Below are 21,361 nucleotides of genomic sequence, written 5' to 3'. Positions count from 1 at the left end.
TGGGGATGCATGGCTGGTTTGAACTTTATTGCCACCATTTTCCATCTGGGGTGGCTTTGGAGGTACTGGCGGTGGGGCCTAACGATGTTTGGCGGCAGGAGGGCCCGGCTGTAGCTGGCCGGACCTGGAACCTGAAGCCAGAGACTGGATTATATCTACTCGTTATTAGAACCATGATGCCTCCACCGACAAATGGACTATTACTACCTCCCAGTCATTGGACTTTTCTTCTCCCTCTCTGCGACCTGTTTGGAACTGGATGGTGACATTCCCTGATGCCAGAAGATCTTTTGTCACTGTGAGAGGGTGACTTTGCTCAGGAGTCACTATCCAGCCTTGTAATTTTATCATCAATGGCTGCTGTATTGATTTTAGCCGATTTATCCCCTCCTGCTTATAGCTTATTTTATTCCTTCCATCCTATTGATGATCTATTCCGCGGGTACTTTGCTTGCCCTGAGAGATTCCCCCCTCTCCCAGGTGTGGCCCTCTGGTTTGTGCCGCCGATTCCTTAATGACGGATCCTGGGATCCCGAGAGGTGGTACAGCACAAAGAGGAGGCTTAGGAATTTTTAATGTAAATTTTTTAATGGGTTAGGGAGGGGGGAGGGATGTAACTTCCAGCAGAAAGTTGGGGGGACTGTGCTGGATCTTTCCCAATCCAGGTTGGTAAATGGTTGCCGCGGTGGGGGGGAGGGTCCTGGGGCCTGAGGGGATGGGGTGGGGACATTGATCCCCACGGTGATTGGGAATGGTGGCAGACGGATGAACAGAGGGCCATATCGAAACTTGGGATCACACCCCTGCTATCTTCGAGCGGTGGCGCGCTCCGACCCTCTGACTTCATCCTGGGGGAGGACAGGTGCCTGAGCTCAGGCTGGTTTACTTGAATGCCAGGTCTGTGGTGAATAAGGCTCCCCTCATTCAGGACTTGATTGAGGAGGAAGGCGCAGACCTGGCATGCATCACTGAAACCTGGTTGGGCCCGGAGGGAGGGGTCCCTCTTATTGAGTTATGCCCACCAGGTTTCCGTGTGCTTCACCAGCCTCAGGCTCAGGGTAGGGGCGGGGGGGTGGCAGTTGTTATTAAGGAGGCCCTTTGTCCACGGGAGACCACTGCCCCGCAGATTGGCGGATGTGAGTCCCTTCTCCTGAGGTGGGGTCCTGGGGGTCAGTTGGGTCTGTTGCTCACGTACCTTTCTCCCAGCTGCGTGGCAACAGCCCTGCCTGGGCTACTCGACGCTCTCTCAGGGTTGGCGGTTGAGTTTCCCAGGCTTATGGTTCTGGGAGATTTCAACCTGCCTTCCCTGGGTGGTGTGTCGGGGGTGGCCCGAGAGTTCATGGACCTGACCCAGATTATTCAGGGTCCGACTCACGAGGGGGGAAACACGCCCGACCTTATTTTCATCTCTGGGCAGTGGCTTAATGGTCTGGGTGGGGTTACTCCAACATCTCAACCCCTTTCATGGACAGACCATTATCTCCTGCGGCTGAGCCTCCGTCATGCCACTCCCCGCTGCTGGGAGGCGGAACCGACCAGGTGGTTCCGCCCCAGGCGCCTGATGGACCCAGATAGGTTCCAGACGGCGCTTGGATTTATTCCTTCCTCCCTTTCCCACAGCCCGGTCGAGACCTTAGTTGATGCCTGGCAACGGGCGGCTTCGGAGGCTCTCGACCGTGTTGTGCCTTTGCGGCCTCTGACCCGGCGCAGATCCCGGCTTCCTCCTTGGTTCTCCATGGACCTGCGGGAGATGAAGCGCCGGAGAAGGGGCCTAGAGAGCATTTGGAGATCCACTCGGTCCGAGTCTGACCGGACACAGTTAAGATCCTTTTCTAGATCTTACTTTGTGGCAATGGAGGTGGCGAAGCGTGCTCACTTCGCCACCCTCATTGCATCCGCAGATAACTGCCCGGCCGCCTTGTTTAGGGTGACCCGTTCCCTTTTAAATCAGGGGACGGGAGAGGACCCCTTACAGGGACGGGCCGAGGAGTTTAGTGAGTATCTGGTGGATAAAATCGCTCAGATTCGGGCTGGCTTGAACTCCGACTGGGCAGTATCTGACGAGGGGGAAACGATGGGTTTGGCCGATAATATCTGGGAGGGGTTTGATCCTGTGACTCCGGATGAAGTGGACAGGATCATGGGGAAATTAAGTGCCGCCACGTGTTTGTTGGACCCGTGTCCCTCCTGGCTGGTTTATGCAGCCCGGGAGGTTACATGAGGCTGGCTCCTGGCAGTTATAAATGCTTCCTTGAGTGAAGGGTGCTTCCCCGCCGCCTTGAAGGAGGCGGTGGTAAGGCCCCTCCTCAAGAAACCTGCCTTGGATCCAGCTATTTTAAACAACTTTCGTCCTGTCTCCAACCTTCGCTTTCTTGCGAAGGTTGTTGAGAGCGTGGTAGCACGGCAGCTCCCTTTGGTCCTGGAGGAAACTGAGTATTTAGATCCGTACCAATCGGGTTTCAGGCCCGGGTACAGCACGGAGACGGCACTGGTCGCACTGGTGGATGATCTCTGGCGGGCCCGAGATAGGGGTTATTCCTCTGTCCTGGTCCTTTTAGATCTCTCAGCGGCTTTTGATACCATCGACCATGGTATCTTGCTGCGACGTCTTGTGGGGTTGGGAGTGGGAGGCACCGTTTTACGGTGGTTCTCCTGCTACCTCTCGGGCCGCTCGCAGACGGTGTTGACAGGAGGGCAGAGGTCAACCCCTAGGCCCCTTAATTGTGTGGTGCCTCAGGGGTCGGTGCTCTCACCCCTCCTGTTCAACATCTATATGAAGCCGCTGGGCGAGATCATCCGTGGTTTTGGGGTGAGGTATCATCAATATGCCGATGATACCCAGCTCTTTATCTCCACCCCGAACCAAGCCAGTGATGCCCTCGACGTGATGTCCCATTGCCTGGAAGCGGTACGGATTTGGATGGGGAAGAACAGGCTCCAGCTCAACCCGGCCAAGACTGAGTGGCTTTACGTACCGGCATCTCGACTCGTCCAAGAGGTTCCATCTTTGGTTATGGGAGGAGAGGTGTTGCCTCCCGTTGATAGGGTGCGCAATTTAGGCGTCCTCCTGGACTCACGACTCAGTTTTGAAGATCATATTAGAGTCGTGGCCAGGGGGGCATTTGCCCAGGTTCGCCTGGTGCGCCAGTTGCGCCCCTATCTGGACCGAGATGCCCTACGTACGGTCACTCATGCACTCGTTACCTCTCGGATAGATTACTGCAATGCGCTCTACATGGGGCTGCCCTTGAAGACCACCCGGAGGCTTCAGCTGGTGCAGAATGCAGCCGCGCGGGTAGTGATGGGAGCATCCCGATACTCCCATATTACACCCCTCCTGCGTGAGCTGCATTGGCTACCAGTTGTCTTCCGGGTGAGATTTAAGGTGCTGGTACTTACCTTTAAAGCCCTACATGGCTTAGGCCCGGGATATTTGCAGGACCGTCGCCCATCGCCCAGTGCGCTCACACAGAGAGGGCCTCCTCAGGGTGCCGTCGGCCAGACAATGTCGGCTGGCGACCCCCAGGGGGAGGGCCTTCTCTGTGGGAGCACCAGCCCTTTGGAACCAGCTTCCCCTTGAGCTTCGGATGGCCCCGGATATCCGGTCCTTTCGCCACGACCTCAAAACTTTTCTCTTCCATCAGGCTGACCTGGATTGATGATGGGTTTTTAAATATGTTTTAATTTTTAATTGTAGTTAATTTATTTTGGGGCTGTTATTTAATTCGTTTTTTAATTTTTGTATTGTTGTTTTTATTGTTGTAAGCCGCCCTGAGTCCCTTGGGAGATAGGGCGGCATATAAGTCCGAAAAATAAATAAATAAATAAATAAATAAATTTCGGCAAAAGAGGGAATGAATTGATGGTAGAAATTGGCAAACCCCAGGAAGCTTTGGAGCTGTCTGCGAGTCTTTGGGGGCTACCATTCAATTATAGTTTTCACTTTGGCTGGGTCCATTTCGATGCCCTCATCGGAAATTCTATAGCCGAGATAATCTAATCGGGTTTGGTGAAATTCACATTTCGACAATTTGACATAAAGTTTGGCATTCAAGAGTTTCTTTAACACTTCTTTTCACTAGCTTTATATGATCAGTCATATTTGTGCTGTAGATCAAGATGTCATCAAGATACACCAGAACCCCTTTGTATAAATGATCATGTAGGACCTCATTAATCAACTGCATAAATACGGCTGAGGGCCGCTGCAGTCCAAATGGCATGACTTTGAATTGGTAGCTTCCCAAGGGGCAGTTGAAAGCTATTCTCTACTCATCCCCCTCCTTTATTCTTACCCAGTAATATGCTTCTCTCAGGTCTAACCTGGTGAAGACGCTCCCCTTCGCCAGGTGGGTTAGTAAGTCTTTCAGGAGGGGGAGGAGGGTATTTATTTTCCACACTCACCGTGTTTAGGCCTTTATAGCCAACGCAGAGGCAAAGAGACCCATCTTTTTTCTCTTTGAATAACACAGTTTAGTTTTAGTTTAGTTTTATTGTATTTGTATACCGCCCTTCTCCCGAAGGACTCAGGGCGGTGAACAGGGCATACATAAAAAATACAAGATACAAAAATTAAAAAAGAATTAAATAGTAGCCCAGCTAAAACAGTCGATAACAATATACAATATAAAAATCCCCATTAAAACCCCAACATATCCCCATCAGGCCAGGCCGGCTTGTTCAAATAGATGGGTCTTCAGACCGCGTCGGAAGGAGCGAAGGTCAGGTGCCGTCCGGAGCTCGACCGGCAGCTGATTCCATAAAGCCGGAGCGCCCACAGAGAAGGCCCTCCCCCTGGGGGCCACCAGCCAACATTCTCTGACCGGAGGCACCCTGAGGAGGCCCTCTCTGTGGGAACGCACAGGGCGGAGGGAAGTTGACGCCGGCAGCAGGTGGTCCCATAGTAGACTTGGCCTGTTCGATGAATCCCCTCGCTAGGTTTGTATCCACATACCACTGCATCACCTCCATTTCAAGGGGGGACATAGCGTACATTCTTGGTTGGGGGAGTTTGGCCCCTGGTAACAGTTCGATGGAACAATCATTGGGACAGTGAAGAGGCAAGGTATCGCATTCTTTCTCACTAAATACCTCCACTAGATCCTGGTACTCGCTAGGGATGAGCAGCTTGCCAGGTGGCCGTAAGGCGGCCATGTGCGCTTGCTCATTGGGTGGGCTAAAATTTCCTGTAACATCTGTTGAATCAATGGGGGGATTGGGCCCTATGAGTAATCTTACAGTTCTCATTCCTTTTTCCCACCAGATAAATGGCTTCCATTTGTCTAGCCAGGCTAGTCCTAGGATCACAATCTCAGACATCTTTGGAGATACCAGGGAGCGAATAAACTCCCAGTGCCCGCCTATTTCCAGGTGTAAGGGCTCCGTTAATTGCATGACTAAAGTCCCTCCTATTAGGGAGCCATCGGCTTACTCGAACCTCACAGGTTTGTAGAGCGGCTTGGCCCGTATGCCCAGTCTCACGGCACATGACAGGCTAATGATGCATCAGGAGCAGCTAGTATCGACTAGCACTTTCAGGTCTATTTGTGCCCCTGACATAGGGATTATAAGTTTAGTTGGCAATAACAAAGGTAGGATGCGTCGATTCACCATCGGGTCGTTCTCCCCTTCGTCATCGCTGTCAAAAGAGGGTAGAACTGGGGTGGATCCAGTCTGAGTTCCAGCATCCTTCCGTATGAGGGATGTGACCTGGACAAGAAGTTCCTGTGTCATCCAGTTGGATTTCTTTCCCTTTAGCCACTGTGCAGGTTTCTTTCTCACTGCTGGTGCTGGTCTGTTGTGCTGTTGGGGGAAGGGAACTGGGCATTTCGCTGCTCAATGTCCCTGCTGTCCTCATCGGAAACACTTAATTGCCGGGTCTACAGGTGGCTTGGGTCTTTCAGCCTTCACAGTAGTTGAAGTTCTTCATGGGTGTGAGTGCCATTCAGGTTGTTCTGACCTTGGCTCGGGTTCAGGTAGGAGAGGCTTCTTATAGCGGGCGAGCTGAACATCTAATTTCACCGATGCCTTGTACCATTCATGCAGTTGGTCAGGCACAGCTCGGTAGATACATGCCAGAGAAAGGTAGTCATCTAACCCTTCTCTAAAAAGATGAATTATGGATTGCTCAGGCCATTTCTCTATCTGACCGGCCAGCTTTCGAAACTGGACAGGCAGACCAGCTTGTTTTAACTTGTGAATTTGCTCTTCCGCTTTAAGGGCGATGGATGGGTCCTCAAATCTTTCTCTCAGCCCTAGGAGGAAAAGAAGGGGGTCCTCCAAGTCAGGGGCTTGCTCGTTATATAAATTGTTCAACCATTCGGATGCTTCTCCCTCTAGGCTGGATGCAATCACATCGACCATAGCACCTGAGTCTGGGTAGAGATGGGCCCAGCTATTCAAATAAGAGCGTACACGGTTGAGGAAGAAAATCAGTTTCTATGGGTCCCCATCGAAGGTTGCTCTGAAGGGTGGGTTCATCATTGGTTGCTGGGGTCCCCTTTGCTGCTGGCCCCAGCCTGGTTGTTGGTTAAATGGTTGCTGGGGCCCCCACTGTTGTTGTTGTCTCTCTAGTCACTGCTGGCCCCACTCTGGTAGCTGATTTAATGGCTGCCAGGGCCCCCACTGCTGCTGGCCCCACTGGTCCTGCTGTACGTTCAGAGGTTGCATGTTTGGGTCCTGCTGCTGCCACCCTTGCTGTTGTCCTCCCACCAGCTCCTGATCTCCAGGCTTCTGCACCACCCCCAGCTATTGCAAGGCTTCTATTAGCTGGGGCAAGCTCAGAGGTTGTTTGCCTTTCACTTGGGGAGGGGGCTTCCCAACCTCCCATTGCTGCAGAGGCCTCAGGCTGGGGTCCTCTGTTTCTATGGGTCTGGAGGGCTTGGCAGGGGACTCCCGGGTCTGGCAGGCAGTCTGATCCGCAAACAGGATTTTCCACTCACCCAGATTCTCAGTGGCTGATGATACGACATCTCCTCCCCATTCTGCTTCTGGGACCTCTTGCCGCACAGTCTGGCCTCCATATTCTCTACTGGAGTGGTTCCAGCTTGACGACGAGATAAGCTCAGTTATCTGCTGAGGTTTGGAGATCGGCCCAAATTCATCTTCCCACAGAAAACTATTTATTACTTCCTCTTCAGAAGTTTCGCCAGCAATCAGGCCTTCCCTTTCCATTTTGAGGATTCTGAATCTTTGCCAGCTTATCTCTCTTACCGGAGACAGTGGTGGGGGTTCAGGAACCCCCTTTGAAAGAAAGTAGATTCTGGCATGATGTCATGGTTCTCATGAATGAGACAAATCAAACAAATTGCAGGCATACTATTTATCTAAAAAGTCTTAGTAATGAAACGAAACATCGGCACTCATGGAGGGATGCCAGAATCTGAAATCTCCTCCTCCCAAACCCATCATAACACACACACAATCCCCGCCCTTATCTACACATCATAATTCACATTATCCAATTAGTTTTACATGAAGTTTCACTTCCCATTCTGTGCGGCTTTTTGCAATCTTATCACAACTTCTGGGTGATTCCTCCCTCCCAAATGAAGCAATTAAAATAACAGGCTGTCTCTTATATTGTCAGTGCAAAAACATGTCAATGTTTGCAGCATTGACAAAAGGTTTGCCACCACTGGTATAGGTTCTCCTGCTTGAGCAGGGGTCTGGACTAGAAGACCTCCAAGATCCCTTCCTGCTCTGCTCTGCTCTGCTCTGCTCTGCTCTGCTCTATTCTATTCTATTCTATTCTATTCTATTCTATTCTATTCTATTCTATTCTATTCTATTCTATTCTATTCTATTCTAAATTAGTTAAACCAACTAAAGGTATTTTGACTAAATGAAAAGGTATCTCAATATAAGTGAGGCATACATCTAAGCAGTACCATAACAGATTATTTTTATTCTGCCCAGAAAAGGACATGTCTCTAAGCCTGAGAAGGCAATCTGCAATCCCCTATGGTCTTCTAGCTCAGGGGTCCCCAACCTCCAGGCCACCGCCCACTACTGGGTCATGAGCCATTTTGAACCAGGCCGTTCATGCATGTATCCCCACTTGCGCAAACATGTGCATGCACTCCATTTGCATAAATGGAGCTGCACATGTATGCAACCATCCCCCCCCATCCCCTCTCCCCCCCTCGCTGGTCAGTGAAGCCAGAAAGGTTGGGGAACTCTGTTTTAGCTAAATTTTTTTCACAGTAGTTTCATTTCACCAGTAGAAAATGAAAACAAAAACAGTGCAATTATAATCCTACAATGTTGCACAGTGATGGTTCAAGCTTAGCTCATTTTTGCTGTTTCTCATCATACCCACTGTGAATGTAAAATATTTTACCACTGCTGCTGCAGGATAGTGCATTCTAAATGCAAGCTTTTTTCTTCCATTTTTATTTTCTTGTGACCAATTCAAGCAGATTTGTTTTATTAAAATGTATGTCCATACAATTGGATATATAACAAGAGCTGAGTTAGATATTTACTTACTAAAGTAGGTAGAAACTGACTTTTCTGCACACTGTTCTCATTAAATGCTTCTGAAACCTGCTGTGCAGGGTGCTAGCCCTCCATAAGAGACCAAATGATAGCCTTTCAATTTATCTATAATCCTGCAGTCTTGTGCCCTATATAGTGATGCTTCATCTAAATCCTATTTAAAAAAGGCTAACATGCCAAATAGTTTACATTTTATCATTATTGCACACATCATGGCAAAATTTACTGTCTTTGGGAAAAGTTCATTAAGTTTTTAGCAGCAATGAATGCTTAGGGGCATTCTGCTATAGAATTTGTTGGTATAATCCTGAATCCATTGTTCTACCAAGAGAAATTTCAATGCTCACAAATGAGGTGCTAGAAATTACGAAAACTTCACATACATTTTCCAACAAAGCAGTCAATGATGGCTTAGTATACTAGCATGATATAAAACACTACTGTAGATGTTGTTTTGTGAGAAACTTTTTTATTGATTAATAGGATTTATGTGAAGCTCTAATCACATTCAGAGAGTACAATACAACAGGATTACAAATAGTTCTATAAGATTCACATAATTTCTCTCACCACTGCAGAAAATGGAAGAGGAATAGTATGTTCATGGAATATCAATAAAAGATATATTTTATGAGTGGAACATAAAATGTATCTAACTTTCCATGAACAGCTCGTTCCATCACTGACTGCTCAATTCAGCAAGATATTCACCATTCTAGGAGTCTTTTGGGGGACTGGAAAGGAAAAGATGATGTGGGATGTACCAATTTCTGTTTACATTCTTCTGCTAGCAGATAAACACACACACAAATGTATTGACTTTCAAATTATATACATTAGTAATCTGTTGTAAATATGGGAAAAATTAGTTGTGATTAGATGTTGTGATTAATATGAATCATTTCAACATATGACCATAGCGATTAGTCTTGTTTCATATCCTTACTTAATCAGACTATGTTCTCTATGTGATTCTTTCCATTATTTCTCAAAACAAACTCCCAACTACATACTGGAGACTAGAGTATCTCACAATTAATTTGGAATACTATAAGCAAGGATAGTTGTTCAATAGTAAAGCATTTACCTATGTTGATAGTTGTGGTCCTAAATTCACCAAGGTCCCTTCCATCAGGCCGACAATTTTCTTTCTATAAGGATCACCCAATCAGGCATACATGATTAATCTTATTTAGCTTACAGTACATGAACTTGAGTTTTAAAAAATCAGCATTTGATAAGCAAACTGGTATGATATGAATGATCTAAAAACAAAAGTGTAATTATTTGCACTCAAAAATACACAGATTTAAATAGACCTGCTAAATAAGTCAGTCACTGATAACCAAAAATTGAATTTTCAATGCTAAAACTTTTGACAGGAAAACTTTTTTGTGTTTATTGAGGACAATTATGAAAATACCCATTAAAAGACTGTGGGAACTGGGAAAATCCTTAATACATCTTGCTTTATTCTAGTCATACCAGATCCTGTTCTTCCTCCATGATCCACCCACTTTATAATGATGAGAAAATCATCTTACAGTGCTGTGACCCTGTCTTCAGAGATTCATCTTTTAAATGACAATGATTCTATTTAAACAAACAACAATATGCTATGCTTTGTCTTATTGGCACAAATAACACAAATCCCTAGGATAATGAGGCCTGTTAAGGGGATTAATTCAGACATATTCCAATCAATGGGTTGATAATGAAGTTGAATCTGAGGAGCACTTTCTCTATTAAAATACACACTTCAACTGCTACCATCAGAATCTGCTTTAATGAAAATGACTTAAAATTCTCTGCAGATCTCAGAAAAGAAGTTTTCAACATTCGCAATGGGATTATGAAACTATTGTTAAAAATATCAGCTTCCATCAATTTCCTGGCAGGAAAACATAAAAAATGTAACAACATTTTCCAGGTATCCAACAAAAATCACTCCAAGAACAAGTTATACATATAATATCTGGAACATCGCAGGGAATCACAGGATAATAGCAAGGAATTGGCAATTATGTTTTGAATTGTCCAATGACAATGTTAGACTATCCAACATAAGGAAAACACTAAACAAGAGTAATTGTCCATGGGGACGACCATGGATATCACTGTTTTCTAGAACAGGGGTCCCCAACCTCTGGTCCATAGACTGGCACCAGGCCGCAGCATGCCGGAAACTGGGCCACGCAAACAACCAAAGCTCCATCCTCGGGATGCAGCCAGCATGCGAAACCATGCCCCCTCTGGGCCATGGAAAAACTTCTCTCCATGGAACCAGTCCCTGGTGCCCAAAAGGTTGGGGACCGCTGTTCTAGAAGGACAGCTCTTCTCTCAAGTTTTCACAAGACCATCTGGATGATCTAACAGGCTATTGGAACAATGTCTGTGGACATATCAGATCAAAATTAAATTTTTTTTGGCATTAATGAGAAACATATTAGAAGAGAACAAAAACAAAGAAATCCTTCCCAACTACGAAACATGGTAGGAATGTCATTTTATTTTGTTTTTAAATTTTTGTTGCTGGGGCTGCTAAGTCATAACGTATACAGATAGTCCTTGAATTACAACCATTTGGCTAGTGACTGTTCGAAGGTAGGGACTAAAAAGAGTGACATGATTGTTTTTCGCATTTACAACCATTGCAGCATCTTAACAACTGTAGTGATTAACTTAACAACTGTGGCAATAAAAGTCGTAAAATGGGGCAAAACTCACTTAACTGTCTCACTTACCAACCAAAATTTTGGCTCAATCACAATCATAGTTTGAGGACTACTATATCATTATAATGTCATTTGCAGATACAATATACAGTAGGTACTCCTCAACTTATGACCACAATTTAGCCGAACATTTCTGTTGCAAAGTGAGACATTTGTTATGTGAATTTTGCCCCATTTTACAACCTTTCTTGTCACAGTTGTTAAGTCAATCAATGCAGGTGTTAAGTTAGGAACATGGTTTTTAAGTGAATCTCGCTTCCCCATTGACAATGTTTGTCAGAAGGTTTCAAAAGGTGATCACATAACCCTGGGACACTGCAACCGTCATAAATATGATTCAGTTGCCAAGCATCTGAATTTTGATTACGTGATCATGGGGTCATAAGTGTGAAAACAAGTCATATGTCACTTTTTTCAGTGCTATTGTAATGTCAAATGGTCACTAAATGAGCTGTTGTAAGTCGAGGACTACCTATATAGGATTTTTAATCTATCTTTTCCACATTTGGAGAATTGGAAACATTTTGATAAGCGTTTCAAGTTTTTTTTATTATTTCCCTTGAAAATAGCAGGAAATTAAGACTTAGGAGTTTACCAGTGAATTTCAGCAGCACAAACATGGAGCTCTTCAAGGGTGCAGAAATATGTGGAGAACACTGAAGCCATAGGCTCCCAAGGAAAGGCTGTTAAATCTGCTAATGCTTTCTAGTAACCAGACTGACAAGGATGTTCCTTGGCCATATACACATAGGCAATATGGGAGCCAAAATTATAAATAAAATAAGATAAAACTATTTTATTTATTAAAAATTTAAACTACCCAATAACTGCAGCTCTCTGGACAGTTACTATAAAATATTTGCTCAAGGCCCAGATAGGTACCCATGTTTCTCTGAAAATAAGACCGGGTCTTACATTTTTGGGGGGAACAAAAGACCACTGGAGCTTATTTTCGGGGAAGTCTTAATTTGTGGCTGCCCACCCACTCCATCCCACCGTCTGCTTGCCCGCGGCCACAACTGCTTACAGGACTTCCCAGAGCAGACGCTTGGGAGGCAAGGGCAGTGCCAGCAGAATGTGCCTTCAGGCAAAGAGAAGAGCAGCATGGACAGGAGGAGGAAGCCGAAGGACCGGGCAGCGCAACCCTCCCCCGCCACCTCCCCCCAACTGCCACACTCTTTCTTTCTGCAAACAGATGAAGCTTCCAGTCTCCATTAGTTTTCTGTCCAGGCAAAAAGTGTTTCGGCGTCTATGGGGCTCTTGGAAACAGAGCGAATCATTTTGCTATTTTCATGAAAATCTTGGGCAGCAGGCAAAGATCGAGCTTGGACGGCCACAACAGGGCAGGGCAGGCGACGAGCGGAGCATTCTGCTGCCACTGCCACTTCCCCCTCGGAGCTGCAAGGATGATACAGCGCCCGTCTCCTTTAAGCCCACCAAGGTTCCGGTCTGAGTGCTTAGGTTTAAATAGCGTGCAGCTGGCACTGGAGGGGTCATCCAGAGGGGACTCTGCTGTTGCTGTTGTTACTGGGCCAAGCCACGCCACTGCCTCCCAAGCTCAACCTTCGCCCACTGCCCAGCCAGAAGACACACCGGGATGGTTTCGAGAAGGCCGGGGCTCATTGGTTCACCTGCTGGGTAGGACCTGCCTCAGTGCCTGGACTAGGAACGAACGGTGCTTGGGGGGAGGCAGTCTGGGAAGGGGGGCAAAGAAGGGATGCTGCTGTTGCTGCTGCTACTGGTGCCGTGGGGAGGGGGCACAGAGGAGACCCTCAAGGACTTCACAGGAAAGTGAGCACCTGCCTGGCCCAGGGATGTAGGAGGCGCAGGTTGCAGAAACCGGGGTACTGCATTGGGGAGCTGAGGGTGTCTGGGGAGCCCCTTCTTCCCTGGGCCTTTCTGATGATGGGTCTGCTTGGGGAGGCCAAGACGGAACTTCAAAGCAGCGCAGAGGGGAGACGTTGCCACCGCCACGAGGTGAGGCAGGGCAGAAGCCTGCATGGCCAGCCTCCCACTCTGTACTACAAAGTGAGGTGAGGCAGGTAGCAGGACGTGTTGGCCTGGCTGTGGGGGCCGAGGTGCACAGGTGCAGCGCACGTGGGGCAGCTTCACTCCATCTGCCTCGCCTCACCTCGTGACGGCACCAGTATGACATGAGATCTCCTGCCCTGTTGCAGCAGCAAGAAACCATACAGTGGGACAGAGTGGACAGGCTCTTAACTAGAGCTTATTTTAGGAGTAGGGTTGTCTGGCTATGGGGGGTGGCAAATCAACTATGGCTCAGGCCAGACTTGGGTCTGACCGCGCGGCGGGAGAACAGGGTGTCGTTGTCTCCGGAGCTCACGAGCGGGTCGTGGGATTACCAATTCCCACGACGGGGAATGGCAGCAGGCGGATAGACAGGGGGCCGTATCGCTACCAGGAGGGCCATCTCCGCTACTTGCAAGCGGTGAGGCGCTCCGACCCTCTGCTTCTTCCCCGAGGTCCCGGGAGCGAGGATGTGCAGCCTCCTGAGCTCCGGCTGGTGTATCTGAATGCCAGGTCCGTGGTCAACAAAGCTCCCCTCGTTAGGGATTTAGTTGAGGGTGAGCATGCGGACCTGGCTTGCATCACGGAGACTTGGTTGGGCCCAGAGGGTGGGGTCCCTTTGGTTGACCTCTGCCCACCAGGCTTCCGGGTGCTACACCGGCTACGAGCTCATGGTAGGGGTGGGGGAGTGGCGGTTACTATTAGGGAGACCTTATGTCCGCGGGAGACCACCGTTTCTCAGATAGTCGGGTGTGAGTCTCTCTTTGTGAGATTTGGTTCTGGGGCGCAGTTGGGCTTGCTGCTGGTGTACATTTCGCCTAGTCGCACAGTGGCAGCCCTGCCCGAGCTGCTCGATATCCTCTCGGGGTTGGTGGTTGAGTTTCCCAAACTTATAGTTTTGGGAGACTTCAATCTACCATCCCTGGGAGGTTCATCTGAGCTAGCTCGGGAGTTCATGGCTTCCATGACGGCCATGGACCTGACGCAAGTAATTTCTGAACCAACTCATGAGGGAGGTCACACCCTTGACCTGATTTTTTTATCTAGACGGTGGTTGGATGATCTTGGTGGGGGCTCTCCATTTATTATGCCCCTGTCATGGACCGATCATCATCTCCTGCGGCTGGTCTTCCGTTTTGCCACCCCCCGCCGTGGGGGTACGGAGCCAATTAGATGGTACCGCCCCAGACGCTTAATGGATCCTGATAGATTCCAAGCGGCGCTGGGGTCCCCACCTGCCTCCATTGCTCACAGCTCGGCGGATGACTTAGTGGAAGCCTGGGAAAGGGCAGCCACTGAGGCACTTGACCGGGTTGTACCCTTGCGGCCCCTGACCCGGCGCAGATCCCAGCGAGCTCCATGGTTCTCCGCGGAGCTCCGGGAGATGAAGCGTCGGAAACGGGGCCTAGAGAGCTGTTGGAGGTCTAGCCGATCCGAACCCGACCGGTTGCGGTTAAGAACCTACATTAGGTCTTATCTCGCAGCGATGAGGGTGGCGAGGTGTAACTACTTCTCTACCCTCATCGCGTCCGCAGATAATCGCCCGGCCGCCCTGTTTAGGGTGACTCGCTCACTTCTTAATCAGGAGGTGAGGGAGGATCCCTTGCAGGGTCGTGCCGAGGAATTTAGTCAACATCTGTCGGATAAAATCGCTCGGATTCGGACCGGTTTGGACTCCAACTGGGCAGAGTCTGGCGATCAGGACACGAGTGGTCTTGTCAATGTTACCTGGGAAGAGTTTGATTCTGTGACCCCTGATGAAGTGGACAGGATTATGGGGAGGCTGAGCTCCTCCACATGTTTGTTGGACCCGTGCCCTTCCTGGCTGGTTTATGCAGCTAGGGAGAGGACACGAGGCTGGCTCCAGGCGGTTATATCTGCTTCCTTGAGTGAGGGTTATTTCCCCACCGTCTTGAAGGAGGCGGTGGTGAGACCTCTCCTCAAGAAGCCTGCCTTGGACCCAGCTGTATTGAACAACTTTCGTCCAGTCTCCAACCTTCGCTTTCTTGCGAAGGTTGTCGAGAGTGTGGTGGCGCATCAGCTCCCTCTGGTCCTGGATGAAGCGGATTATTTGGACCCCTACCAATCGGGTTTCAGGCCCGGGTACAGCACGGAGACGGCATTGGTCGCGCTGGTGAATGATCTCTGGAGGGCTCGGGATAGGGGATATTCCTCTGTCCTAGTCCTATTAGACCTCTCGGCGGCTTTCGATACCATCGACCATGGTATCTTGCTGCGGCGTCTCAGGGGATTGGGAGTGGGAGGCACAGTTCTTCAGTGGTTCTCCTCCTATCTCCTGGGACGCTCGCAGTCGGTGTTGGCAGGGGGGCAGAGATCGGCCCCTAGGTCTCTCGTTTGTGGAGTTCCTCAGGGGTCGGTTCTCTCGCCTCTCCTGTTCAACATCTACATGAAACCGCTGGGTGAGATCATTCGTGGTTTTGGAGTTGGGTATCATCAATATGCCGATGATACCCAACTTTTCTTTTCGACCCCAAACCACCCCAGTGATGCCCTCGCTGTGATGTCCCGTTGCCTGGAGGCGGTTCGGGTCTGGATGGGGAGGAACAGACTTCAACTCAACCCTGACAAGACTGAGTGGCTGTACATTCCGGCATCCCGGGACATTCAAAATGTTCCATCTCTTTCTATGGGGGGTGAGCTCTTACCCCCCCCGTGGATAGGGCTCGCAACTTGGGAGTCCTCCTAGATTCACGGCTTACCCTGGAAGATCATATAGTGGCCGTGACTAGGGGGGCTTTCGCCTATCTGGACCAGGATGCCTTGTGTACGGTCACTCATGCGCTCGTGACCTCTCGCCTTGACTACTGTAATGCTCTCTACATGGGGCTTCCCTTGAAGACCACTCGGAGGCTCCAACTGGTACAGAATGCAGCCGCGAGAGTTGTCTTGGGAGTTTCCCGGTACTCCCATGTTACACCTTTGCTCCGCGAGCTGCATTGGCTACCAGTTGTCTTCCGGGTGAGGTTCAAGGTCTTGGTTATGATCTTCAAGTCCTTACATGGCATGGGTCCGGGTTACCTCAGGGACCACCTGCTGCCGGCGTCAACTTCCCTCCGCCCAGTACGTGCCCACAGAGAGGGCCTCCTCAGGGTGCCTCCGGTCAGGGAATGCCGACTGGTGGCCCCCAGGGGGAGGGCCTTCTCTGTGGGCGCTCCAGCATTATGGAACCAACTGCCGGTGGAGCTCCGGATGGCATCAGACCTCCGAACCTTCCGTCGCGGGTTGAAGACTCACTTATTCGAATTAGCTGGTCTGGCCTGATGGGGGATTATGGGTTTTAAATTTGGTGTTTTTAGTATTGTATTATTGTTTTTAACTGGGTATTGATTTAATTTCTTTTTAACTTTTGTACCGTTATTTATATATGCCCTGTGAACCGCCCTGAGTCCCTAGGGAGAAGGGCGGTATAGAAATCAAATAAAACATAAACAAACATAAACATAAACATATTAGGTGCGCATGTAAAAAATCAGGCTAGGGCTTATTTTCAGGCTAGATCTAATTTTCAGGGAAACATGGTACATATAGGAGAATGTAATTGTTCAGATAACCTAGTCTTAAGCCATTGAAAGTCAAAGCCAGGGGAAGGAAATGGGCTAGGGGTCAGTACAGATGGTGAAGAACTGACATAATTTTTTTATCAGCCAGCCCTAGTGAGTAGCCTAGTTACTCTACTTTGAACTAAGTGCATTTCTGAATCACAGTAATCTAACTGGGAAGTTACAGTTCATGAATAAGTGTTCCAAAGCTGCCTCTTCAGAGAGATGGTTGCAGCTGATAAATCAGTCACAGCTATTAAAAGACACTCTATGGTACCAGGGCCACTTTAGTGACAGTGTGGATCTGGCAGCATCTCTACAATGTGAACGTGTTCCACTGAAATCTTGTAATAGATATTTTTAATGCATTCTGCTTTTATGCAGCAAGAGATGAGAGCCTCCAGATATGGCCATACAAGTAGCAGATTTCAAAAACATATTTAATATATACAGATATATACATTTTGTACTCACTAAGAATCTTCTGTAATATTCCAAAGGTTCTACAGTTCTAAAACAAATAGAAATTTAAATAAAATATTTTAGAAATAGACAAATCAAGTTAACGTTTTAGGATAAAATAACATTCCCAACTGGATAGCAATTTTGAATTTCCAAAGCAGCAGAAACTGTTTATGGGGATGCCATCTGATTAGGATTTGTAGGATTAATAGCAATTACTGCATTCCAAAGGAAGCAAATAAGATGTTTGTGGCTATTAGGCTAACTATTCTCTCAACCTTTGCCCACTGGAGCCATTAAAACCTAGTACAACTGGGTGGGTCAGAAGAGCAGTCAAAACCACTTTATATGACCAAAATAATAATAACAAGAAGAAGAAGAAGAAGAAGAAGGAGAAGAAGAAGAAGAAGAAGAAGAAGAAGAAGAAGAAGAAGAAGAAGAAGAAGAAGAAGAAGAAGAAGAAGAAGAAGAAGAAGAAGAAGAAGAAGAAGAAGAAGAAGAAGAAGAAGAAGAAGAAGAAGTTGGAAGGGACCTTGGAGGTCATCTAGTCCAACCCCCTGCTCAGGCAGAAAACCCTATACCATTTCAGACACTGGTTAATTGTTCTAACTGTCAGGAAGTTTCTCCTTAGTTCTAGGTTGCTTCTCTCCTTGACTAGTTTCCATCCATTGCTTCTTGTCCTGCTTTCAGGTGCTTTGGAGAATAGCTTGACTCCCTCTTCTTTGTGGCAGCCCCTGAGATATTGGAACACTGCTATCATGTCACCCCTCACTCTTCTCTTCGTTAAACTACACATACCCAATTCCAGCAACCGTTCCCTATATGTTTTAGCCTCCAGTCCCCCAATCATCTTTGTTGCTCTTCTCTGTACCCTTTCTAGAGTCTCGACATCTTTTTTACATCATGGTGACCAAAACTGGATGCAGTATTCCAGGTGTGGCCTTACCAAAGCATTGTAAAGTGATATTAGTACATCACTTGATCTTGATTCTATCCCTCTGTTAATGCAGCCTAGCACTGTGTTGGCTTTTTTGGCAGCTGCAGCACACTGCTGGCTCATATTGAAGTGATTGTCTACTAGGACTCCGAGATCCCTCTCACAGTTACTACTATTGAGCAAGGTACCACCTATACTATGTGCATTTGATTTTTCCTGCCTAAATGTAGAACCTTACTTTTTTCACCATTGAATTTCATTTTGTTAGATAGCGCCCAGTGTTCGAGTCTGTCCAGATCCTCCTGTATTTTAAGCCTATCTTCTGGAGTATTGGCTATTCCTGCCAGCTTGGTGTCGTCTGCAAATTTGATGAGTTCCCCATCTATCCCCTCATCCAAATCGTTAATGAAGATGTTGAAGAGCACTGGGCCCAGAACAGAGCCCTGGGGCACCCCACTACACACTTCCTTCCATGTAGATGCAGTTCCATTGAGGACCACACGCTGAGTACGGCCTGTCAGCCAGCTATGAATCCATCTGGTGGTGATGCTGTCTAACCCACATTTTTCTATCTTATCAAGTAGTAGGTTGTGATCTACTTTATCAAATGCCTTACTGAAGTCCAAGTAAATTATATCTACAGCATTCCTCTGGTCCACTAATTTTGTCACTTGGTCAAAGAATGCAATAAGGTTTGACTGGCATGATCTGTTTTTGGCAAACCCATGTTGACTTTTAGTGATGACTTTGTTTGCATCAAGGTGTTAGCTGATTTGTTGTTTGATTATCTTTTCCAGAATCTTCCCAGGTATTGAGGTCAGGCTGATAGGTCTGTAGTTTCCTGGATCAATTTTTTCCCTTTTTTGAATTATACCATTCCAGACAAATGGCTGTCCAGTCTCTGCTGGAAAACATCCGGAAATTTCACCGTAGTTCTCTCTTTAATAAGTTTCCACCTATTTGGCAGCTGCAGCACACTGCTAGCTCACATTTAAGTGGTTGTCCACTAGGACACCTAGATCCCTCTCAGTTATTACTATTGAGACAGGTACTGCCTTTTCTACATCTGTACTTTTTCTTGCCTAGCATAGGATTTTACTTTTCTTACCACTGAACTGCATATTGTTGGACAGGGCCCAGTTAAGCCTGTCAAGGTCATTTTGAATCTTAGGTCTGTCTTCTAAAGTGTTAGCTATTCTCTCCAACTTGATGTTGTCTGCAAATTTTATGAGTTCCTCTTCTTTCCTCTCATCTGGATAATTTATGAAGTTGAAGAGTACTGGGCCTAAGACAAAACTTTATTGTTGTTGTTGTTTTTATCTGATACACACATAGCTTCTAGATGCAAAGCAGGAATTCTTATAGATAAACAAGGGAAGACATAAATCTTTTATAATTGCAATTATCCAGTTTGGGTATCAGCTCACCTTGTAGATAAGGCTATACCCTTAGTTAGCAGGATGTTACAAATCATGCCATAGAAAAGGGATTGAAGATAAGAGAGGAACAAAAGAGGGCTTTTTGGTCTAATAATTGGAGGGTTTGGTAATTGTAATGATTGCTAGGCAGTCGGAAAGCATGTGACCTGGTGGGCCTATCAACTGGGCTCACTTTGGAAGAATGTAACATGATGCACAGGACAGGGTATAAAAACCTATGCAAAAATTGATTCAAGTGTGGACTCTGGAATTTCCCATTACCAAGAGTTCCACCAGCTTTTGCAAAAGCTTTAATAAAACTTGTTTTGTTTTCCAACACCCTTGGAGTTGAATTTTTATTCCTTGTACAATGACTTAGATTCTCTTAGCAGGGCAGGGTACCACAGGGTTCCATTTTTCCCCTCCCTAGCTATTTGGAAACATAGCATCATCAGTCCACCAAATCAGAAAGATTCAAGGCAAAAGTAACAAAAAGTAAGGGCTCCTAAAAGGTGTTGCCCCTGGACCCCTCTTGCTAGGGGAAATTCATCTAGCTTTCCAAAATGTTTTCTTTTTAGAAAAGTTAAAACATGTACCTATTCACCTGTGAAGTAACAAGTTTTTCAACACTAGTCTTTAAGATTACTGTTATATTGCTTTATTTGATTTTCAATTGCCCCAAAGAACGGTTAGATTCAGTGAAACAAGAAAATGCACGCACAGGTTTTGGTTAAAGATCAGGGGACATTCTTAAATAGCACCCTCTCAAAAAAAGGCAATTTAATTAAGCCAATTTCTTATTCTTTTTTACTGGTCCTCTTTCACTACTGCAGGAATGCATAAATTCTGCCAGTTTGAATGTGTTCTAAACTTAGTGAATACAGCAGGCTGAGGGTGTAATTCAAAAATACACATTCCCACAAAGGGGAAACTGTCAGTAGAGGGCAATAACGATTCTGTACAATAGGAGAAAGGGTTTCTGGAGATCGTTTCCTGGTGAAGAAAACTACACCTTTCTCCCCTTTTAACAGTAAGAAGCAAGGGAGAACTTAATGAAGGCACCATTATAATGCGTTCAAATTTGATAGAACTTTAAGCAAGACTAGAACTTCCTGAAACCGAAATGTCTGATCGCGAGTTGCGAGAACACCTAGACGCGAGCGCGGGCGCCCAAGACCCTCCGAACGAGAAACGGTTTGGGCACGAGGGGAAACACTCCGCGCTCCCCGATCGGCGGGAAATAAACATTTACCTGAACGCGGCCGTTATGGTCGTCGTCATCGTCACTTCACTGGTTTCTTCGTTTAGCAACTGAGAGAGACTGTAAACAATCCAGTTGCGGAAGGCGCTACTAAATCGAGTCTGCGATGTAACTAAAACTAGGAAAAGGTGAGATTTGCACGTTGTCGGCAGTTTCGGCAAAAACCAAAGAGCGGTCTCGGAGTCTCCCAAATGGTACTGGTAGCTAGAGGTTAAAAAAAATAGTTTGCCTAATTTTCTGAACTCAATATTACGAAAGTCTTAGTTTTCCTTATACACATTAGTAAAGAAATACAGGATTTCTCCATAGTTATGGGTAATACTAAAATTAATTTTATAATACTTGGAGAATGATCTCTTGGATGAAAAGCTATCCATGATTGTTGCTAAGATTATTATGCAGAGGACCCGTAATGTCAAATCACGAATCGATTCGAAGGAAACGTGGTTTGTCTACACCTG

At 47.0% G+C, this 21,361-nt stretch overlaps 1 protein-coding gene across 1 annotated transcript in view; it reads right to left on the bottom strand.

Annotated features, from left to right (window-relative positions):
* The window catches only part of EXOSC8 (exosome component 8), a 49,023-nt gene that overhangs the window by 27,221 nt on the left and 441 nt on the right, over positions 1-21,361 (bottom strand). Inside the window, exons 2-4 of the mRNA XM_081315769.1 lie at positions 20,892-21,104; positions 17,297-17,333; positions 9,587-9,650 (exon numbers count right to left, since the gene is read on the bottom strand). Coding sequence (XP_081171895.1) covers positions 9,587-9,650; positions 17,297-17,333; positions 20,892-20,920 — 130 coding nt within the window. The 5' untranslated portion in view covers positions 20,921-21,104. The remainder of the gene's footprint in view (positions 1-9,586; positions 9,651-17,296; positions 17,334-20,891; positions 21,105-21,361) is intronic.

The sequence above is a fragment of the Vipera berus genome, assembly GCF_964194415.1.
Source record: "Vipera berus genome assembly, chromosome: 2".
Taxonomy (NCBI): domain Eukaryota; kingdom Metazoa; phylum Chordata; class Lepidosauria; order Squamata; family Viperidae; genus Vipera; species Vipera berus.
Note: the sequence above shows the minus strand (reverse complement) of the source record. Positions and strands in the feature narration are given on the sequence as shown.